This window comes from Dama dama, chromosome 19 (genome assembly GCF_033118175.1).
Source record: "Dama dama isolate Ldn47 chromosome 19, ASM3311817v1, whole genome shotgun sequence".
Classification (NCBI taxonomy): Eukaryota; Metazoa; Chordata; class Mammalia; order Artiodactyla; family Cervidae; genus Dama; species Dama dama.
The window spans coordinates 12,529,743-12,553,921 of NC_083699.1; the positions used below are offsets into that span (position 1 = coordinate 12,529,743).

The 24,179-nt window shown below is 38.4% G+C and overlaps 1 protein-coding gene across 3 annotated transcripts in view; it reads left to right on the forward strand.

The window, feature by feature from the left end:
- The first annotated feature begins 356 nt into the window (after positions 1-356).
- Positions 357-24,179, forward strand: part of MLF1 (myeloid leukemia factor 1) — a 30,163-nt gene continuing 6,340 nt past the window's right edge. For 2 of the 3 annotated variants that reach the window (XM_061168214.1, XM_061168215.1), the window contains exons 1-4: positions 357-526; positions 9,179-9,326; positions 22,168-22,251; positions 23,334-23,462. In XM_061168214.1, the coding sequence (XP_061024197.1) occupies positions 480-526; positions 9,179-9,326; positions 22,168-22,251; positions 23,334-23,462 (408 nt within the window). In that variant the 5' untranslated portion in view covers positions 357-479. Of the gene's footprint in view, positions 527-9,178; positions 9,327-17,482; positions 17,525-22,167; positions 22,252-23,333; positions 23,463-24,179 lie in introns of all 3 variants that reach the window. The other variant, XM_061168213.1, reaches the window with a different exon arrangement.

A 24,179-nucleotide genomic window follows, 5' to 3' on the forward strand; every position in this document is an offset into this window, starting at 1 on the left:
GATCACAAAATGAGGCCGGTAAAGGGGTCTTTGGATGCATTGTAGCTCAAATCTTGACCCATCTCCATTTTCCCGAAAAGAGCATTTTCGAGGCCGAGGGCGATTTACCCAAGGTCACACAGAGGGTAGACTAATTTCTGTGTTCCTGCAGCCCAGAGAACGAGCTATCTTGTCCCACAGGAGGCTTCATGTTGGGTTCCCGGCTGGCTCTTGGACAAGCCTCTAGCCTGCACCTTGTTGCTCGTGGTTGCCATGGCAGCGGCACGCTGTTTCCCCGCCTCGTCTTGGTGACGTTATGGGATCTGCGCCCAATAGGAAAGCAGCTCCGCGACAAGCACCGCCTTTCGCGACGGCCACGGCCTTTGCGGCTGGGAGACAGGCGTTGACAGTGCTGGGCAGGCTGGCTCGGGTCGCGGCCGCGGCGAGTTACATCGTTTGCCAATCTGTCCGCGAACGCCGCTGCCCGAGACAGAGCCGGGATGTTCGGGATGCTGAGCAGCAGCTTTGAGGACGATCCCTTCTTCTCGTGAGTGTCGGGGGCGGGAGGCCGCGGTCGCGCAGGAACTCGGAGATCTTGAGAGGAGCTATTTTAAGGAGAAAGTCAGTTAAAACGCCAAAGAAGGAGAGAGAGAATTCGGGTGACTCCAGGAGACAGTTTGAGGAAGAGTCGGGGGGCGTGAAAGGGAAGGGAGAAGAGGATATAGGGGCGTGTGAGGGAAAAGAGAGGAGGATTTGGAAAGGAAGAGAAATTTGGGGGCGTGAGGTGAGGAGAGGTCTAGGCAGGCTTCCCCGCCCAACCGACCCCCGTGCGAGCTGCTCTCAACTCGGCCCGATTTCGGGTACCTGGCGCCCCCTAACCTCTGCCGCTGGCGCTCGGAGTCCCGCCTTCGCCGCTGCAGAGGCTTTGCAGGGGACGGTAACTGCCTCTCGATGGAACTTCTGGAGAGAATTATACTCACAGGGCCCTTTTGACACCTGCTTCTACTCCAAAAGAGAGGCAGGGAATATTTAATAAGATGGGAAGTCTTCGACAAGGGAAACGTTTTCTAAAAGAGTATTTTCCATAATATGTGTTTCTAAGAGCATTGCAGTTTTGCTGTCTCTCCCTGGAAGCGGTTGGAAGTTGCCAGGTGCAGTTTGTTTCCTTTCTTGCTTTGTTACAAAGGTAGCCGTGTTTGGAAAGGGACTCCTCTTCCTATTAAAAGTGCAAGTAGGACAGAAAAACAGAGGGTGCATTTAACACCTCAGGTAAACAGGTGCCAAGCCCCGTGAACGGTTTCAAGTGAGATCCTGTGATGTCTAAAGAGGAAGCCATCCAGAAAACAGTTATTTAATTATGACCTAGCTTTCTAGGGTGTCCTGAGGTTTGTATTTTCTATAGTTCTTCCTTTGGTGATTATATAAACGTGTAACACAATCTAGTTGGATCCCTAAAACAGGAAGGTTTGTGTTATTTTTTTACCCAAGTGTTTTGCCAGTTTGAATTTTGACTTGCTGTCCTAATTTGTTTTGATGACTTAAATTCTCTGTGCAACCTGGACACCATCTGTTTAAAAGGTTGAAATGTTACCAGTTTGCTACATCGATTTGTTTTTAAAAGAAAATATTATTTTGGCTTAAATGTAATAGTACTATATTAAAACCAAATAACATAGAGGTAACAACTGAGAGAAAATTAACAGTAGAAAAGATGAAATTATTAATATTTTAAAAACAGAATTATTTATATTTTATTCTAAAGGTTATTCATTATAATTAAGGGGTGTATAATGTTAGTCACTCAGTCATGTCCAACTCTTTGCAACCTCACAGACTATAGCCCCACCAAGCTCCTCTGTCCATGGAATTCTCCAGGCAAGAATACTGGAGTGGGTAGCCATTCCCTTCTCCAGGGTATCTTCCCCACCCAGAGATCAAACCCAGGTCTCCTGCATTGCAGGCATGTTCTTTACCATCTAAGCCACCAGGGAAGCCAAGGAGTGTGTGGGCTCAGGTAAATTTATCACGTTGTTTTAGTTAATGTGTTTAGGAGCAGTTGTGACATTTATGAACAATGTCATTTTAACAAATTTCAAAGTTTGTATTATAATTTGCTCTTTTAAAAGCCTGTGAGAGTAGGGACTAAATATATCCATAGTTTAGTTGAGCTGTTGAAGTGGTTCTTATGTAATTGTGACCTCAGTACAATGGGCAGCAGTTAAGAAGATTATGACAACTTTTGAGTTGTCTTGATGGTATCAAAAGAGCAAATGGCCCTAACTAAACTAATGTATGATTAGTACTTCCTTTAAAACATCTAGCAAAAGTGTAATTTAAACTCTTGGATGCCTCTTTCTGAGCAAAGGCAGTGAACCCAAGAGGCAGGGTCAGAAATAGTAACAGAACACAAATAGTAGGCATACAGCAAAGAACACTCTTCCCCTGCACTTAGGATGGACAGGACCATCAATTACATGGCTGCAGGTTTTTCAGTCGTCATTCTCTATAGCCGTCTTCAAATCCAGGCAGCCATATCATAGAGATTTGGGATAAAATTAACTTTATAAAACTGACTTATTTCTTTGCTCCACAACTGGTAATATAGAGAGTAAAAATAATTAGGGGAGATAAGAAAGAGAATGTAAGTTTATATTTATTTCAAATAAAAAAGTAAAATTTATTTTCAAGTAAATTTTCAAGTAAATTTCAAATATTTATTTCATTTGACTCACCCCTTTTACCCGAACCCCAAACAAAATGAGTATCCATTACTTAATATGTCAAGCATAAGGAATTGATAAAGGTGACAGAGTCATTATTAAATCATCCACTGATCTTAAGGAACACAGACGGGGTTCCATGCCCTGTATCTTTTATATAATTATTATCCCTATTGCTCACATTATGCGTCTGGTCATTGGGTTGCCTGGTGGCTATTTTAATGTCTGACATGTAGAAAATGTTCAAGAGATACTATTTAATGACAATCTAGTGTCTTTTACTCTCTGTCTTATAGTTAATATGGTATAGTTGATTGTTGGATCTCTGAAAGTGATTACGTCTGGTCCACAATTTACAGTGGTTCCACTTAACATTTTTCAACTTGACGATGGTGTGAAAACAATACACATTAAATACAAACCATACTTTCAATTTTGAGTGTTAATCTTTTCCCTGGCTCGTGACATGTGATACAATACTTTTTCAAAAGGTACGCAGGAGCAGGGGTAGCAAGCCTCAGGTTTGTCAGCCACGAGATCATGACAGTGGACAACCCATACACTTACAGGCATTTGGTTTTTCACTTTTAGTACAGTATTCAATAAATTACATGAGGAATTCAATACTTTATTACAAAATAGGCTTTGTGTTGGATAGTTTTGCCCAACTGCAGGCGAATATAAGTGTTCTGAGCACATTTAAGGTTTAAGGTACACTAGACTAAGCTATGATGTTTCATAGCTCAGATGTATTAAATGCATTTCGACAGGGTTGTTTTCAACTTCTGATAGATTTATGAGGATGTAGGCTTCCCAGGTGGCTCAGAGGTTAAAGCATCTACCAGCAATGTGGGAGACCTGGGTTCGATCCCTGCGTTGGGAAGATCCCCTGGAGAAGGAAATGGCAACCCACTCCAGTATTCTTGCCTGGAGAATCCCATGGACGGAGGAGCGTGGTGGGGTGGCCCTGTGGACGGGGTCACAAAGAGTCGGACACGACTGAGCGACTTAACTAACTAACTAACCCCATTACAGCTTCCCAGGTGGCGCTAGTGGTGAGAAACTACCTGCCAACACAGGAGACATAAGAGAGGAGGGTTGGATCCCTGGGTTGGAAATATGCCCTGGAGAAGGAAACGGCAACCCACTCTAGTAGTCTTGCCTGGAGAATCCCATGAACCAGAGGAGCCTGGCAGGATACACTCCACGGGGTCACAAACAGTCCAACACGACTGACGCGACTTCGTACACACACAACCCCATCATAAGTGGAGGATGATTTGTATTTGCTTTCAGTAGGTGCCATTGTTGATGTTGGCACTTTCTAATTTAAACACTGTCCACGGGATATTCAGGCAAGAATCCTGGAGTGGGTTGTCCTTTTCTTCTCCAGAGGACCTTCCTGACCCAGGAATCCAACCCACATTTCCTGCATTGTGGCAGATTCTTTTACCACTGAGCCACTGGGAAACCCAGTTTAAACACTACCATTTTCTAAATAATTCACTAATTCGGAATCAAGGCTATCAATCATAAGCACACTCTCCAAATTTACTTAATTAATCAAAAGTGGGCAGACAAAAAGTATATACTTCTTGAATATAAAATTAGAATTATTAAGTAAATTGAGGCTAGTAAAATATGGTATCAAATTGTCAAACACTTTAGAGCTTTGAGTAAAAAACAAAATCTAGTTTTGAATCCAAGTATATTCGTTTTTAATGTTTACCTTTCTATAACAGCATGTTACATTCATGAGAAAATTAAAGAGAAATTTTAAAAGTGATAAAGTTTAGTGTTTTATTGTATGCTTGGGACTTTGGGGGGTTTCCTTATATGTTTCAGAGCTGAAGTTGTTTCAGTGAAAATTGCCTCACAGTATATATTCGCATACACCTTTTCAAATAAATAATACTTGTAATTTGGTTAAAAATACAAAGGTTAAAAGCTAGCACTTCCTGGCATGCAGAGTTGGGTTTATTTGTTTGTTTTTAATCATCTTATCTTTACCTTTTTTTAAATGTAGACACACATATTTATTTATGGATTTTACAAGGGAACATGGAGCACAATTTGTTTTCTAGCCCTCTACTGTGGTTTTCTCTGTGGACCTGTTTAGTGCCAAATTTCATTCTGTTTGATTGTGGTTTGTGTCAGTAATCCTGAAAGAGGCCATATAGTCATCATAGTAGTATAAGTAAATTTTTCCTTACTTAAATGAAAATTCATTCTCATGGAAAATCTGAATACTGAAAATTTCATTAAGGGACTTACGCAACCCAAGATTTTGGTTCAGTCAGTCAGTTCAGTCACTCAGTCATGTCCGACTCTACGACCCCGTGGACTGCAGCACACCAGGCTTTCCTGTCCATCACCGACTCTGGGAGCTTACTCAAACTCATCTCCATTGAGTTGGTGATGCCATCCAACCATCTTATCCTCTGTCATCCCCATCTCCTCCCACCTTCAATCTTTCCCAGCATCAGGGTCTTTTCAAATGAGTCAGTTCTTCACAACAGGTGGCCAAAGTATTGGAGTTTCAGCTTCAGCATGAGTCCTTCCAATGAATATTCAGGACTGATTTCCTTTAGGATTGACTAGTTTGATCTCCTTGCAGTCCAAGGGACCTCAAATGTCTTCTCCAACACCACAGTTCAAAAGCATCAATTCTTTAGCGCTCAGCTTTCTTTATAGTCCAGCTCTCACCTCCATACATGACTACTGGAAAAACCATACCCTTGACTAAACAGACCTTTGTTGGCAAAGTAATGTCTCTGCTTTTTAATATGCTGTCTAGGTTGGTCATAACTTTTCTTCCAAGGAGCAAGCGTCGTTTAAGTGTCTTTTAGATTTTGGTTACTATCATTATTTTGTTTCTATTTCCCATATATGGATTTTTTTTCTTCAAAATTAGAACCAAATTTTATGGTTATAAATAAATTATTTTCCTTAATATATACCATAAGCATTTTCCTAGTCTTTAGATATTCTTTCAAGCTTGAATTTAGTTTCTGCAAAATATTGCATCCTGTAAATATGCAAGAGCTTCCCTGGTGGCTCAGCTTATAAAGAATCTGCCTGCAATGTGGGAGACCTAGGTTTGATTCCTGGGTTGGGAAGATCCCCTAGAGAAGGGAATGGCTACCCACTCCAGTATTCTGGTCTGGAGAATTCCATGGACTGTACAGTCCATGCTGTTGCAAAGAATCAGACACAACTGAGCAACTTTCAAACTTCACTAACTTAACAGGTATGCAAAGAATATTTTTCATATAAATATTTAATCATATTTCAAATTACTAATTTAGTTTATATACATGATATGACTTGTTCCTATTAATAGCTTTGCAAAGTGTCATCATATTTCCAGTATATTTTCCTAGAAGAATGAAACTAATTTTCAAGAGAACAATATGAGTAAGTAGAAACAAGTAAAAACTCTTCTTACCTGAGAAAGAAAACTATGCAAAGTTAATTTTTAAAGTTTTAAAACAACTCCTTGCTTCCATTAGAGATTTACCCTTTATTAAAAAAAATTCAAGCTTGAGCAGGAGAAATCTTAAAAGTCTTATTTCTAAGCACCTGCTGTTTTGGGTGAACATAAGTTGAACTCACTTCAGGATCCAGCTAGATTTCTTCCCAAATGGTCCAGACAGGTGCAAAAACCAGACTGTGAACCCATTTTTTTAAGCAGCCTTTTTTTGTGTGTCAACAAAAAGAAAAAGATGTTTTTTGACATTTGTTCTATGTACAAATATACCTACTCCTACTTGAATAAAGAGAAACCTGGACACCATTTTTGTTTGTTTGTTTGTTTGTTTGAACACCATTTAATGAGTATATTTAGTGCTGAATTTTTAGCCCAATTAGAAAAATAAATCTTATTAAATGTTATGTTTCTATAGAAAAGTAATAGTTGTTTAATTCTCATCTATTTACTGACCAAAACTAGTATTCCCTGAAATATCTTTCCTTGTTGAACTTGAATCTCATCCACATATCTAAAGGGAACGCTGAGTGTTTTTTTAAGTATCTGCATTTTAAAGAATGAATAGTTTAATATCCCCATCCTTGTACCCATATCCTAAACTCTGAATGTCCAGTGAGTATAGAGATCTCAGCAAAAGGAGACTCTTTTGAATCATCCATTTTGAAACATCAAGTAGTATAAAATTGTTTAATTCCACATAGTTCTATTTCTTTCTTATTCTTCAAAGATTTTTATCATGACACACTTTGAATGTATACTACAAAAGTGTAAGGGTATAGTACTGGGTGTACCCCTTAATCAGAATTTCAAAATATACACCTGCTTTACCCATCTCTATTGCTGCTGCTGTCTTTAAAGTGTTTTAAAACAAATTCCAGAGTTCTTGTGTTTCACTCATATGTTTTTCCAAATACATCTCTGAAAAATACTCTCATCACCACAATGCCATATTTACATCTAACAAGATTAACAATAATTCCAGTTTCTTGCTATCACTTGGCATTGAGTATCATCTGGATATGAAACACTTCGAAATAATCTGGTTTTGAGATTAAAAACTAGGAATTATTTCTTAGACAACTCACTTATTGGTCTCAGAACTACTTGAAGCTCTGTACCTTTAAGTAAAAACTGGGAAGATAACATACACCAATTTCTGATTCCTTAATTGTAAACTAACTTTTGGACTTCAGGTCTTTATTTGGGAAAGCATAAAGCAATTCTCTTTCTGCCCACTAGTCTCACTGGGTGCCATTGATCTATTAAATTTTTAAATTGTCACAACTTCCTCATAATGCTAGTTGTCTATAATTCTGCTGAAATAGTGATTATCAAACTTTTTAACAAGTGGCAAATCTAAGAACAGTAATCTGTTACATTTCCCATGCCCATCACTCCTATCAGTAAAACAGATCCAAAACTTTATCCTATAAGAATTCATGGGAGGATAATCTTATGGCATTTTTCTGCATTGTATGTGTAATATTTTTCCTTGATCATTCCTAAATATATTAGAGTCTGCTTTTAGCTAGAAAGAATGAAATATGAGTAATCTCTAAGTAAACCTAAATGCTCTAGTGTCTTCATTTTATTATTTTTCCTAAGTGAATTTAGGGCAAGCGTATATCTGTAGTTACATACCGAATGTTACTTATTTGGTTGAGAGCAGCTTAATTTTTGGACTCCTGCTGAAATTTTTGTCTTCTGCTGCACTGAGAGCATGCTCAGCCTGCACACACTGGGGAGCCCTTTCCTTTGATGACTTTGTGTAAAATTTGTCAGCAGGAGGGAGGTGGAAAAGTAGGGAAATGTCCCCAAGTGGATGAGTATATAAAGGACAAGAGAAGGACAGCAAGAGAGCAAATGAAGAAGTAAGATTACTGACTTGTTACAGTTTTTTAGTACATGGATCTATCATCCAGACTAGCACTGGTCCTACTGCAGAGGTGGTTAAAAGTTATTGTGTTGGTCGGGTATGCAGAGAAGCTGCTATTTATCATTTGTAAATATATTTCTTTTTCTACTTAACCAGCTTCCTTTAGAACAATTGATACTGCACAGGAATAAACAGATTTGAAGAAACAAAATGGTCAGGAAATACTCTCATAAACAGCCCTCCTATTAGATTTATTTGTTGAGAATAGATTATAATTGCTGGAAATCCTTTAGATGAGTTAAAAACACTCACCTTTACACCATTTATAGTAAAATCGATATAATCATTTGAAACATTCTACATAACAGATTTCTACATTCAATTTTCAGAAATTATGTTCAAGTTGAATTAAGGCAGTAAGACTTCAGAACTACATATTTTTGGAGCAAAGTTGTGTCTTAGCATATAATTAAAACTGATACTTTACTAAAAACAATTAGGAAATGTATTTATTGAAACAAAACTTAGTAACATCTTACCATGAATACCAAAATCTGACTAGCTTTAGGGTTTTCACAAAGATAAATTAGTACTCAGTCATGTCCGACTCTCTGCAACACCATGGACTGGAGCCCACCAGGCTCCTCTGTCCATGGGATTTTCCAGCAAGAATACTGGAGTGCATTGCCATTTCCTTCTCCACACAGAAATATATTGGTGTACTTTATTTTACATTTGAGTGAGAGTTGCCAAAAAATAAGCTTTATTACTATTATGGAGAAAAAATACATTTATACAGTTTGAACTGAACATTTACATTGGATTTAATTGTAGAAGTTTTCCCCCATTTCAATTTTCCATATTTACACATGCACTATAAGACTTTGAAAAGTGAGAAAACTCTCATTTTAAAATGTAAAAACATCCAATATCCAGCAATTATGACCTTACTTTATAAAGTATCAAAGTGCTTTGCATTTTCAAAAATGCTTTTTTAACTCCTTTTGTCTCTTTAACAAGCATATTAGCCCCAGATCATTCTTTGCAGTGTTAAGCTGCCTACTTATTAAATTCCAACATTTACACTTACATGATTGCATGTATTTTCAATAGTGATTCTTTCATCGCACACCGAGAAAGTATGCGACAGATGATGAGAAGTTTTTCTGAACCTTTTGGAAGAGACATGCTCAGCATCTCTGATAGGAGAGGAAGAGCTCGTAACCATGTGGGACGTGAGGATGAAGAAAATTCCTTGACTGTAAGTTCTTTATTTTAAAGATAGTGAAGAAAAGTATTACAGAAGAGTTTATCTCTGATAATAGGATAGGATTAATGTTATAGAAATAACCCTTATACACAGGGAAGGACCTGTTGAAAAGCAGAATTCTTTGACAATGAAGTGTTAACTGTATAGAATTGCACTGTGATACCAAAACTTTTAGCACCATAGGGTTATATGTTATAAGCCAAACTGAAGACATTGTTTTCCATGTGAACCATGGAAGGAAGGTTTTTCTCACCTTATCATTTACTCCCATGTCTTAAATTAGGACAGGCATGGAAATATCCTTGCATGCAACACTTTTTCTTCTTTAAAATAGCATCCAAAACTGTAGTATAATGCTTTTTATCTACTGGACCAGGAAAACCCAATCTACTCCTTGGCTACCTTGGACCTTCAAAACTTAGATTAACTTTTAAAAGTTAATTTAAATGTTATTCAAAAGACTTGTAGAACTACAACAAATATTCAGAAGTCTTGTCTGAGAGCAAAATTAAAAGGTTACAAACAAACAAACAACAAAAAACTCAAGATATTTATATACCTTAGCTGTTTTCTTTTCTGCTTATTTGTGTTACTTTTTCAGCCTCAAAAATGGCAGTTCTAGAACAACAAATCCACAGGAGTTTCTAAAAAATAAATCTCTGCAGTTCAAATGTAGAGCTTTGGACCTCAGTAAACATTTTTTAACGTATTTCTTTTTAATTGGAGGATAATTGCTTTATAATATTGTGTTGGTTTCTGCCATACATCAACATGAATCAGCCATAGGTATACCTATGTCATCCCCTCCCTCGTGGCGCTGTCTCCCTCTTCCCACCCCATCCCACCCCTCTAGGTTGTCAGAGCCCCAGATTGAGCTCCCTGAGTCATAGGCAAATCCCCACTGGCTGTCTGTTTCACATACGGTAATGGATATGTTCGCATGCTACTCTCAATAAACATTTTGAAGTGGTCAATTGGGAAACTTCCAGGACTTTTATATTTTCTATTTGCAATAATCTTGTTGTTAAATAGAGCAAAATGATTCAAATACTCCTAAGAAGTTTGATGGATAAACTTACATTTGCCATTTAAATGAAAGTAATCTTCATATTCTTTTTCACATACACATTATTCCAATATATATATTAGTTTCATTCCAATTATTTTTAAATTTGTTAATGTGGTCATTATGTTTATTTTTTAGTTTTAGGGCTATAAATTTCCATAAAAGTCTAAAATTAAGCCCAAAGGAAAGAACTGTCAAAGAGAGCAGAAAAATCAAATATGACATTCTGAAATTTTATCTTTCACAGGAGCACTGAAGTATTTTATATATCTGTTATAACCATAGCAAAGAAGGAGTAGGGCTGTACATAGTGCTTTGTGTTAATATTTGCATGCATAAATGAGCTGCTTGTAGCCTTTGTGCAAAAAGTGGGAGGTGACGATTTTATTCCCTTGTTGGCACAGAAAGGACGTCTGTTTATAATTCAACCGTAAAGTTCTTAGTGAGGAGGCCTAAGCTGTAACTCTGCTGGTTATCCATTAGAAGAAGAAATGTTTTTTTCCCTGAGTATCTGTGCTTAAAGAATCTGAATGTTTAATTAAAACTCTCCAAAAAGCAGGAATAGAAGGAACATACCTCAACATAATAAAAGCTATATATGACAAACCCACAGCAAGCATCACCCTCAATGGTGAAAAATTGAAAGCATTTCCCCTGAAGTCAGGAACAAGACAAGGTTGCCCACTCTCACCACTACTATTCAACATAGTGTTGGAAGTTTTGGCCACAGCAATCAGAGCAGAAAAAGAAGTAAAAGGAATCCAGATAGGAAAAGAAGTGAAACTCTCACTGTTTGCAGATGACATGATCCTCTACATAGAAAACCCTAAAGACTCTTCCAGAAAATTACTAGAGCTAATCAATGAATATAGTAAAGTTGCAGGATATAAAATTAACACACAGAAATCCCTTGCATTCCTATATACTAACAATGAAAAAACAGAAAGGGAAATTAAGGAAACAATACCATTCACCATTGCAACAAAAAGAATAAAATACTTAGGAGTATATCTACCTAAAGAAACAAAAGACCTATACATAGAAAACTATAAAACACTGATGAAAGAAATCAAAGAGGACACAAACAGATGGAGAAACATACCGTGTTCATGGATTGGAAAAATCAATATTGTCAAAATGGCTATTCTACCCAAAGCAGTGTATAGATTCAATGCAATCCCTATCAAGCTACCAACGGTATTTTTCACAGAACTAGACCAAAGAATTTCACAATTTGTATGGAAATACAAAAAACCTCGAATAGCCAAAGTAATCTTGAGAAAGAAGAATGGAACTGGAGGAATCAACCTGCCCGACTTCAGACTCTACTACAAAGCCACAGTCATCAAGACAGTATGGTACTGGCACAAAGACAGAAATATAGATCAATGGAACAGAATAGAAAGCCCAGAGATAAATCGACGAACCTATGGATACCTTATCTTCGACAAAGGAGGCAAGAATATACAATGGAAAAAAGACAACCTTTTTAACAAGTGGTGCTGGGAAAACTGGTCAACCACTTGTAAGAGAATGAAACTAGAATGCTTTCTAACACCATACACAAAAATAAACTCAAAATGGATTAAAGATCTAAATGTAAGACCAGAAACTATAAAACTCCTAGAGGAGAACATAGGCAAAACACTCTCCAACATAAGTCACAGCAGGATCCTCTATGACCCACCTCCCAGAATATTGGAAATAAAAGCAAAAATAAACAAATGGGACTTAATTAAACTTAAAAGCTTTTGCACAACAAAGGAAACTATAAGCAAGGTGAAAAGACAGCCCTCAGATTGGGAGAAAATAATAGCAAATGAAGCAACAGACAAAGGATTCATCTCAAAAATATACAAGCAACTCCTGCAGCTCAATTCTAGAAAAATAAATGACCCAATCAAAAAATGGGCCAAAGAACTAAACAGACATTTCTCCAAAGAAGACATACAGATGGCCAACAAACACATGAAAAGATGCTCAACATCAATCATCATCAGAGAAATGCAAATCAAAACCACAGTGAGGTACCATTACACGCCAGTCAGGATGGCTGCTATCCAAAAGTCTACAAGTAATAAATGCTGGAGAGGGTGTGGAGAAAAGGGAACCCTCTTACACTGTTGGTGGGAATGCAAGCTAGTACAGCCGCTATGGAAAACAGTGTGGAGATTTCTTAAAAAACTGGAAATAGAACTGCCATATGACCCAGCAATCCCACTTCTGGGCATACACACCGAGGAAACCAGATCCGAAAGAGACACGTGTACCCCAATGTTCATCGCAGCACTGTTTATAATAGCCAGGACATGGAAACAACCTAGATGCCCATCAGCAGATGAATGGATAAGGAAGCTGTGGTACATATACACCATGGAATATTACTCAGCCATTAAAAAGAATTCATTTGAATCAGTTCTAATGAGATGGATCAAACTGGAGCCCATTATACAGAGTGAAGTAAGCCAGAAAGATAAAGACCAATACAGTATACTAACGCATATATATGGAATTTAGAAAGATGGTAATGATAACGCTATAGGCAAAACAGAAAAAGAGACACAGATGTACAGAACAGACTTTTGGACTCTGTGGGAGAAGGTGAGGGTGGAATGTTTCGAGAGAATAGCATCGAAACATGTATGTTATCTATGGTGAAACAGATCACCAGCCCAGGCTGGATGCATGAGACAAGTGTTCAGGCCTGGTGCACTGGGAAGACCCAGAGGAATCGGATGGAGAGGGAGGTGGGAGGGGGGATCGGGATGGGGAATACATGTAAATCCGTGGCTGATTCATGTCAATGTATGACAAAAACCACTACAATATTGTAATTAGCCTCCAACTAATAAAAATAAATGGAAAAACAAAAATGATATACCCATTGGAATGCAGAGTTCCAAAGAATAACACGGAGAGATAAGAAAGCCTTCCTCAATGATCAGTGCAAAGAAATAGAGGAAAACAATAGAATGAGAGACTAGAGATCTCTTCAAGAAAATCAGAGATACCAAGGGAACATTTCATGCAAAGATGGGCACAATAAAGGACAGAAATGGTATGTACCTAACAAGCTGAAGATATTAAGAAGAGGTGGCAAGAATACACAGAAGAACTATACAAAAAAGATCTTCATGACCCAGATAATCCCGATGGTGTGAGCACTCACCCAGAACCAAACATCCTGGAGTGTCAAGTCAAGTGGGCCTTAGGAAGCATCACTATGAACAAAGTTAGTGGAGGTGATGGAATTCCAGTTGAGCTATTTCAAATCTTAACAGATGATGCTGTGAAAGTGCTGCACTCAATAGTCCAGCAAATTTGGAAAACTCAGCAGTGGCCACAGGACTGGAAAAAATCAGTTTTCACTCCAGTCCCAAAGAAAGGCAATGCCAAAGAATGTTCAAAATACTGCACAGTTTCACTCATCTCACCCGCTAGCAAGTAATGCTCAAAATTCTCCAAGCCAGGCTTCAACGGTATGTGAACCGAGAACTTCCAGATGTTCAAGCTGGATTTAGAAAAGGCAGAGGAACCAGAGATCAAATTGCCAACATCCCTTGGATCATTGAAAAAGCAAGAGAGTTCCAGAAAAACATCTATTTCTGCTTTATCGACTACACCAAAACCTTTGTGTGGATCACAACAAACTGTGGAAAATTCTTAAAGAGATGGGAATACCAGATCACCTTACCTGCCTCCTGCGAAACCTGTATGCAAGTCAGGAAGCAACAGTTAGAACTGGACATGGAACAACAGACTGGTTCCATATGGGAAAAGGAGTAAGTCAAGGTTGTATATTGTCATCCTGCTTATTTAACTTAAATGCAGAGTATATCAAGCAAATGCCAAGCTGGATGAAGCATAAGCTGGAATCAAGAAATATCAATAACCTCCAATACTCAGATGACACCGCCCCTATGGCAGAAAGTGAAGAAGAACTAAAGAGCCTCTTGATGAAAGTGGAAGAGAAGAGTGAAAAAGTTGGCTTAAAACTCAACATTTAGAAAACTAAGATCATGGCATCTGGTCCCATCACTTCATGGCAAATAGATGGGGAAACAATGGAAACAGTGAGAGGCTTTGTTTTTTGGGGCTCCAAAATCACTGAAGTCATGAAATTAAAAGACGCTTGCTCCTTGGAAGAAAAGCTGTGACCAACCCAGACAGCATATTAAAAAGCGGAGACATAACTTTGCCAGCAAAAGTCTGTTTAGTCAAAGCTGTGGTTTTTCCAGTAGTCATGTACGGATGTGAGAATTGGACTATAAAGAAAGCTGAGCATCAAAGAATTGATGCTTTCGAACTGTGATGTTGGTGAAGACTTTTGAGGTCCCTTGGACTGCAAGGAGATCAAACCAGTCAATCCTAAAGGAAATCAACCCTGAATATTCATTGGAAGGACTGATGCTGAAACTGAAACTCCAATACTTTGGCCACTTGATGTGAAGGACTGGCTTCATTGGAAAAGACCCTGATCCTGGTAAAGACTGAAGGCGGGAGGAGAAGAGGACGACAAAGAATGAGATGGTTGGATGGCTTCACCGACTCGATGGACATGAGTTTGAGCAAGCTCCAGGAGTTGGTGATGGACAGGGAAGCCTGGTGTTCTGCAGTCCATGGGATTCCAGAGTTGAACATGACTGAGGGAATGAACTGAAGATGATGAACCATAGGTGTAGGCTAAAATCTGTGTGTAGCATTATCCAATAGAATGCTCTGGACGATTTAAATGTTCTGAATCCACCCTGTCCAGTATGGTTAGCTACATATGACTATCAAGACTTTGAAATGTGCCTAGTGCCACTGAGGAACTGAATTTTTAATTCTAATTATCTAAAATTAATTTTAAATAGCCACATGTAGCTTTTGGCTACCTTAGTGAAGGGTATGATAATATTCAAAGAGAGTGTAAAGCTTTTAGCTTTTTTAAAAAAATCAACACTGAGTAAAGGTCACTAATCACTTACAGGTGAACCTATCATCTTTTTTTTTTAAATTTAATAGTAATCTCTTTCAGCATTTTCCCAAGAGAAATGGTGGTCCTCACCTACCTATTAAATAGAAAGTAAATGGTGATTTTACTATATCAGATTTAGACCAAACCATTTCATAAAATGAGTTTCATGGTATTTTATATAGTAAATACTGCTAGGTAGTATTTACTTGCCTCTCCCATCTAAAATCAAGTGGTATGTATAATATATTCAATTGCATTGTGTTGTATCACCTATCTTAGAAAGCTAACACCAGTGAGTTGTTTTTTTTTCTTGTTCAAGCTATGAAAACTCTTTGCTAACCAAGAGTCCCGAGCACTGCCCTAGGGCAGTTGAAGGGCAGAAGTAATTTTTAAATATAGGAATTTTATCTGGTTACAGTAGGTTTTCCAAGGAACATTCAGCTCTTTTTTAACCAAAACTCTTCTTTTCCTCTGAATGAGTTATACTGCTGAGATATGACTCTCCTTTTTTCCCCTAGCGTGTGATACATTTGACATGTTTATGTCTCAGTATGAAAGACTTATGTCAAAGCAAAACTAAACACATTAATTAAAAGAAAACAAAAACAGACAAACAACAGTAACAACAAAAGACCTCTATCCCAACTTGACATTTCTAAGTCATATAAAAGTAGGAATAAAAATTAGAAGTTGACTATAGCAGATGGACAAATCAGCTGCCTAGTTTGAAAACAGCACAGCTAAGTAAAGAGCAGGCTTTTTGAGCATGCTAGCTATTCTATTTGAACTTTTTAATACTAGTTTACACAGAGCTTTTTTTTCTCTTTGTGAAGTTATAAATTTTAAAATGAGTATTTTGATTAAGTAGTGAGCCATATGCTAATGCTTTTAAGCATAGTGGATGAAAATTTATATTTCAAATATACACTTGATAACCTTTTTCTTTATTTTTCACCCATTTCTTGGCATTTGTCATCGTTATCAGCCCTATTATGAGGGAAAATAGAGATTCCTACAAGAGTAGGAAAAGCATCAACTATGCCATTTCTTTGTACTATTAGCTTTTTCTTCAGTTCATGATTTCTTTATTGGGATGTTTTTAAGCCAGTTGTCCATTTGGGGTCAGTTTTGTTTAAAACTAGATCATTTAATCTGTAAGTTTATTTCATTAGGCAGTTTATAATTCAAGATATAACATATGACCATCTGACAGATTGAGAGATGGTGCCAGAGTCAATGTAAAATCTGTTTTTCCTTTCAGTTAAAAGAAACAGAATGAGGAATTTTCTTGATGTACAAATACACTTTGGAGATTACTGTTTTAATTTATTATAAAATTTAAACAGTTTTCTCTAGTTTTTTGACATAACTTACACAGGGAGCAAATTATCACTGAATGATGGTATAATTTTGTATATACCTTTTACCAAGAAACTCAAAATTTATTTTCAGCATTTGAAATTTCCAAGTAATGAAAGTTTTTAATTTATACATGTATTTAAAAATTTATTTTTATTATTCCATCTGTTATGCTTAACATTCTTTTTCCTATCAAAGACTAAATATTTTTAAACCTATATGCATGATCCTTTCTGAAGTCTGTATTTCTTATTCTATATTAGTTCTTAGGAAGTATCCATTAAATTTTTTGACCAATATCTCTTTGAAGCTTTTGAAGTGTTATAAATATAGATACTTTTGATTTTTAATTGGTTTCAGGCAAGATTAAATGATTTTTTAAAAATATGGAATTGTTGAACAAAAGAAAGATGATATAATCTTAATCATTATACCTTGTGTGTTAATTTTGGTGTGAATTTGCATTTTCTTTGAAAAATGTTTGTCTTAGTCCATAGCAATTACTTTCTCTTTAATAAATACTAGAGTAGTCTTATTTAAAAGAGATATGTGGTCTCCTTGTTTGTCTTCTAGGCTCATGTCAGGCTCTACAATGAATAATAAGCAGATAACTTTAAATATATATATTGAGCTCTTTTTGATTAAACGGTTTTGTAATTTGGTTAGCTCTGAACTATGTAATTATGTAGTGCATTACTTTCTTTTTCAGAGATTGTTGTATAATAAATATCATACCAAAATTAACCGGATTTTTTTTTCCAGGCAATGAGTTCTCTCGTGCCTTTTGGCAGTTTTGGTGGCATGGTTCGTATCATAAGACACAAGCCATTTTAGCAATATTTTCTGACAATATTTTATTTTTCATTAACTCAAGCATATTGAATCGGCATGCCATCTCACTTTCATAACAGCTTTTAGCATTTGTTACTGAAAACTTGTTTCATGTGTTAAATTTGTCTTAGAATATTTAGGCCTGTGTTTTGTGGAGTACATCACGTCAACATAAAAAAATCAGTTTTCCAAAAGAAAAAGTACATTTTGGTTGATGACGATTCACTTTATTTACAAAAGGGATCCCCATAGTTGTGTTTAAAAGTTGGAGACTTCCACGTGCTTATGCTGACTTTTCAAAAAGTGAAAAAACACCAAACTGAGGATAGACAAGCGCATCCGGAACAGCTCAGACTGACGGCTTTCTCTAGGGCTCTGTTGTCAGCTCAGCCATGCTTTCCTTTCCCATGGCCAAGTACTCTGCAGCCAGCTTTTTTCTCCCACCCCTGTTTTTGTCTGAGTCTTTGGTCCTCTGGTTCTCTGCTGCTAATTTCTAATAGACTAAATGCAGTCTGGGGAGTAGCAGAGAATAGCATCATCATCTTGGAGCACTTTCTATGCATGCATCTATACGCTCATGAAAAAGTTTTTTGAATTCTCTTGTGCTAGACTTTAGCCGTTTCTTACCTTAAAATTTGAATTATAGCATTTGTTCTTCCTGATTAGTGTTTTTAGTGGGACAAGCGATGAAGGGAAAAAAACAGCTGTAGCACAGATTTACCAGTCGAGTAATCCAGGAAGTTCAGCGTGCTTTGGGCACACAGATAGAAAAAAGCCTGTAGCCCAGACCTTTGGGTTGGTGGAGTGGAGGTCAGTTAGAGACTTCTTGAGCCTGAAGGATTAAATAGGAATTAGCCAGGAAAAGCTGGGAAGGGAGAAGAGAGATCAACACAGAGGAAACAGCATGTGTAAAGGAGGCTAGGGAGCCCAAAGATATTTGGGTATTTGGCCCTAGGGTGTGAGTTGGAGAACAGGTATAGAGAAGGATGATGAGGGTACCAGGGGGGGCTTCTTTTCGCCCTGATAAGGACTGTGGACTTTAACAAAAGAGCAGGAGAAGCAACTGATGAATTTTTGTCAAAATAGTAGGAGAATCAGATTCTTATTTTTGAAAAAGCATTGTCCCTGCAGGGAAGAGAGATATTAGAAGGGGCCAGAGTGGAGGCAGAGAGGCTAGGAGGCTGACAAAGTGTTCTGAGAAGTATGAGTGATAGATAGCTTCTACTCAAGTAATAGCTGTGGTGATAAAGAGAAATAACCTCTTTTCAGAGAGTTAAATAAGCAAGTGGATAGCACTTGGCGATTCATTGGGTTGTTGGATCAGTAGAGAAGGGGAAGAAAAGTTTTATGCTTATTTTTCTGGCCTGAGGAATTAGGTAGATGAAAATGCCACTGAGCTTAGGAACAGAGCATTGAGGCAGTGCCAGGATGAGGGCGGGCGTGTTCAGACGATCATTTCAGTTCTGGGTGTTTTGCAGTTGAGGCATCTGTGGGCTGTTCAGGTTGATTTATCTAGTAAGCAGTTGGATATATGAGCTTGAACTGAGCTACAGATAGTTAGTTCATTCATTCAGCAAATATTTATTGAGCCCTCCTATGCACCAGGGGGCTTCCCTGGCGGCTCAGACAGTAAGGCATCTGCCTACAATGCGGGAGACCCAGGTTCAACCCCTGGGTCGGGAAGATCCTCTGGAGAAGGAAATGGCAGCCCCCTCCAGTACTCTTGCCTGGAAAATCCCATGGACAGAGGAGTGTGGTAGGCTATAGTCCATGGGGTCGCAAAGAGTCGGACACGACTGAGCGACTTTACTATTCATATGCACCAGGAGTTGTTTCTAAAGTACTGGGAATATGGTGATGAGTAAGACAGAGAAGATAGCCCTGCCTTGACAGAGGTTATTTGCACAGAGTAGGAGGACAGACAGTAAAGAACAAAATAATTCAGATAGTCTAAGTGCTTTGAAGGAGACGAAATGGGCAAATGGTCCAGGGACAGGTTCAGGTGGAGCAGAGATTAGACAGGTAACCCTTCTAAGGAGGTGATACTTGAATGATGAGAAGAAACTAACTATACTGAGTCAGGATAGAACATTCCAGGCAGAGAGAAGAGCCCCTGTACAAAGTTCCTGAAGGCTTCCGAAGCCCACTGGAATCTCAGCTCTAATTTGTACCCCCCGCCTTTTGTCAAGGTGTTGGGCCACCCCCGTAGCAAGTACAGACACATCTTTTAATGGCTGACAGTGAATTGAGAAGAGACAAAATATACCCAAAACATGTGATTTTTTTTCCCCTCACTTTTCTTAGGCTAGCTTTTTAGTCTCTCTTGAATTATCTCTTAAACAGCATTGATTCTCAATGTAACGCTGAAACAAACAGTTCACAATATTTCTGGAATTGTGTTGAATCTCTGAAATGCAGATTAATTCTGTTGCTGTCCTTTGCATCCTGAGTGTGAAAGTTGCTCAGTTGTGGCCGACTCTTTGCGACCCCATGGACTATACAGTCCATGGAATTCTCCAGGCCAGAACAGTGGAGTGGGTAGCCTTTCCCTTCTCCAGGGGATCTTCCCAACCCAGGGATCAAACCAGGGCCTCCTGCATTGCAGGTGGATTCTTTTCAAACTGAGCCACCAGGGAAGCCCAAGAATATGGGAGTGGGTAGCCTATCTCTTCTCCAGCAGATCTTCCCAACCCAGGATGGGACCGGGGTCTCCTGCATTGCAGGTGGATTCTTTGTCAGCTGAGTTATCAGGGAAAGATGTGTCATATTTCCTAAGTGTGTCTTTGTTGTTCTGTACTGTGGTTAGATGTGAAGTGATATGACAGTCACTCAGGTGCGTCCAGCTCTTTGCAGTACCGCGAACTGTAGCCCACCAGGCTCTTCTGTCCGTGGGACTCTCCAGGAGAACACTGGAGTGGCTTGCGTTCCCTTCTCCAGGGGATCTTCCTGAGCCAGGGATTGAACCTGGGTCTCCGGCATTGCAGGCAAAGTCTTTGTCCCTGAACCATGGGGGAGGCCCACAATGGTCAGTGCAGACTCTGAAGAGGAACTTGGTTTTTCTATTTCCTGTTGTGTGTGAACGTGTCAGTCACTCAGTCGTGTCCAGCTCTTTGCAACCCCATGGACTGTAGCCTCAGTCCATGGAATTCTCCAGGCAAGACTACTAGAGTGGGTTGCCATTAGCATTAAAAACCCAATAGAAGGCAGAGACGTAAATGGACCTTTGATAGTTCTTTACTGAGTCCCGGAAGGGTACAAGGCAAAAGAGCCTCCAGAAGGGCAGAAATACCTGCACTGCTTAACGATGCCTTACATGTAGGAGTCAAAGACTCTTTCTGCTTGAGTGGGGAGTCCTGGAACCAGAACATCGTCTTCTAACAGCAGACGATGCTTTGGCTCACACACGAGAATGTGTGCTTAACTTTTTGATTCCTGGTGATCATTCCAGTGATAAAACCTAAAACCAATAGGAGATTTTTCTAGAGCAGTGTTTCTCTGCCTCGATGGTGCTACTTTCATGTTGGGCCGGATAACTTGTTGTGGGGAGCTGTCCTACATTCTTGTGCTTTGTAGGATGTCTAACAGAATCCCTGCCCCTGTCACTGGATGCCAGGCATACACCCTCCTCAGCTGTGAGAAACAAAAATGAGTGTAATTATTGAAAAATGTCCCCCTGGGGTACAAACCACTCTTGGCTAAGAAACCACTGTTCCAGAGGAATTTTAACTGTTCTTGGAGAGGAGCACACCTCACGCTTCAAGGGTATGCCCTATCAAGCAATCAGTGATAGGCAGCAATTCCGAGATCTGCTAGTGGAATGAAATCAACCTCCGTCACTTGGCGCCAACTCTGACGGAAAGGCTTCCCTGGTGGCTCAGACTATAAAGAGTCTGCCTGCAATGCGGAAGACCCGGGTTTGATCCCTGGGGTGGGAGGATCCCCTGGAGGAGGAAATGGCAACCCACTCCAGTACTTTTGCCTGGGAAATCCCATGGATGGAGGAGCCTGGCGGGCTACAGTCCATGGGGTTGCAGAGTTGGACACGACTGAGCAACTGACGCTAACGCTGATGGAAAGGAGGGCTGGCTTCTCCAGAGTCAGCTTCTGTTAGCCACGTGGTCCTGCTGGAGATGACACTGTTATCTTACACTCAGGTTTTATTTATTTGCCTGGTGGGATATACAGAGGTAAGAAGGAAAAATTTGAAGACTAGTCTATGCTAAAGCTGTGCCAGCCCAAGAATATACCACTCAGTATTTAAATAACAACCAAATTATGTTTTGAGCAAATTGAATGATGTGTATGTGTATATTTATCTGTTCTTGCATGGATATTCATGTGGGTATATACACATGTATGTCTGCATGTGTTTATAGTGTTACAGTTTCCTAACCGTTTATATGCTGGCTGCCTAGGATTGTGTGTATGCTTCTAATTTTTCTTTAACGAATCGCTTCCATTGTGTAGTCCTTACGTTATCTTTGCTTGGTTAATCACTGCATGAGATCCAACAGCAAAAGTCAAGGAAAAAAAGAAATTCAGCTGTTTGGGGAAGGTGGATTTGCTTCTTTCATGTTGTATTTATAGTTAATAACATACTTCCTAATGTCCTGTAGCATACAGATGTCAACCCTTTTCAGGCAATGGACCGAATGATGTTAAATATGCGAAACAGTATGCAGGAATTACAAAGAAACTTTGTAAGTACTAAAAGATGGATGAGAATGTTGTTTTCCATTATTGGCACCCTGTGTTATAGTGGCTTTCAACCATTTTCTAACCATGGTCCCCAGAAACTAAAAAATATATCTTACATCATGACCCTACTTGTGTACTGTATATATTGTACACCTGAAATGAAAGTTTCATGAGAAAAAGATCATGCTGTTTACAGAGTCTATTGATATTTTCTATTTATTTCATATTTTAAAAATCCTGATCGCAACCTATCAAAATGATCTCATAATCTACAAGTTTGATAAATAGCATTACTTAAATTTCCAAACTAAAAAATTCAACCTCAAAAATATTTATTCTGGTGAAGGTCACTATTGTAAATGAACATTTTATATGAATTTAGATTTTTTTATTATGTATAACTTGTCTACTTAAAAAAATTATAGCATCTAAGTTATTAAGTTTTAGTGTTTAAAAATAATTCAAATAGAAATTTTAAGAATGATATTTAGAAACTGGATTAGAGTCATATAGTCTGAATACTTATAAACTAGTACTAATCTTACTTTTCCACTCATAACATTAATTATAATCAAAATAATAACTTGATTCAGTATGAAGACCAACCATATTAATTTGGTCATCCAGTTTGAAATCTAAGGATCATCTCATAATGTCCAAATCTTGGACATTAGAAGTGTAGCATTGGTACCCACAGAAGGTATAAAACTTCTTGGCATATGGTTAAATGGCTCAACATTGGCAAAATTGCTCACAAAAGTTAACCACTGACTATAAAATTATCACATGCTTCAGGACATAACGTCTATAAACGTAAGCCTTGAAGTCTTTGACCTCAAAGATGTGAGGAATTCTAAGTGAATCACTTGTTATTCATTATTCCTACGAGAGGAGTGTGAATTGGTACCTAAAATGGAAGGAGGTTAGGGCCTTCATGAGGGTACCATTTGGATACATCATACTGATCATATACACCATCTTTACTAGAACTTAGAGCTAGTGTTGTTGCTTATTTGAATCTTCTGACATTAGTTCTTCATATTTGACTGAACTCACTGGATATACAATCTATATTTACCTCCAGGGTCACCTTTCAATGGATCCAAATGGACATTCATTTAGTTCTTCCTCCGTGATGACTTATTCCAAAGTAGGAGATGAACCACCAAAGGTTTTCCAGGCCTCAACACAAACCCGTCGGGCTCCAGGAGGAGTAAGTACTTTCTTGGAACTTTATAAAGTTACGGACAATAGATCACCTGTATCAAACTTTAGCTATTAGAATTTGACCTGGTGCTGGTGCGGAAAAGAGAGGAGGAAGAAAACGCAAAGTGTGAAAAAGCAATAAAGTTGACTGTAGTTGTTTATTTACTTATTTATTTATTTTGTAGTAGTTTATTTTAAGGCACTCTTTGTCTCCTCCACTGGTAGTGGGATCCATTCTGGACTTCTGCAGTGAAGGAACAGTGCAATAAAATGGGTCACATGAATTTCTGGTTTTCCAGTGCATATAAAAGTAATGTTTATTCTGTTCTGTTGTTAAGTTTGCAATAGCATTATGTCTGAAAAAGCAATGTACTCACCGTAATATAAAGGCTACCCGCTCCAGTATTCTGGCCTGGAGAATTCTATGGGCTATATAGTCCAGGGGTTCGCAAAGAGTCGGACACGACTGAGCGACTTTCACTTTCACTTTCCCTCACTTGCTCCCCCACCTACCTCCATATGTGCCCCCAGGTGCCTTTCTTATCTCCAGTGTCTATTGATGTTTATTACCTTTACCTGTTGACAAGGGAAGTAGACACTAAAGTCTTTATTTCATGAAATAAATGTCTACAGTTAGTTTATATTTGAAGTAAATGAATTTTTTAACTCATAACATATTTCAAGTATACAGACAGGACATAGAGAATAATATAAATACCCCATA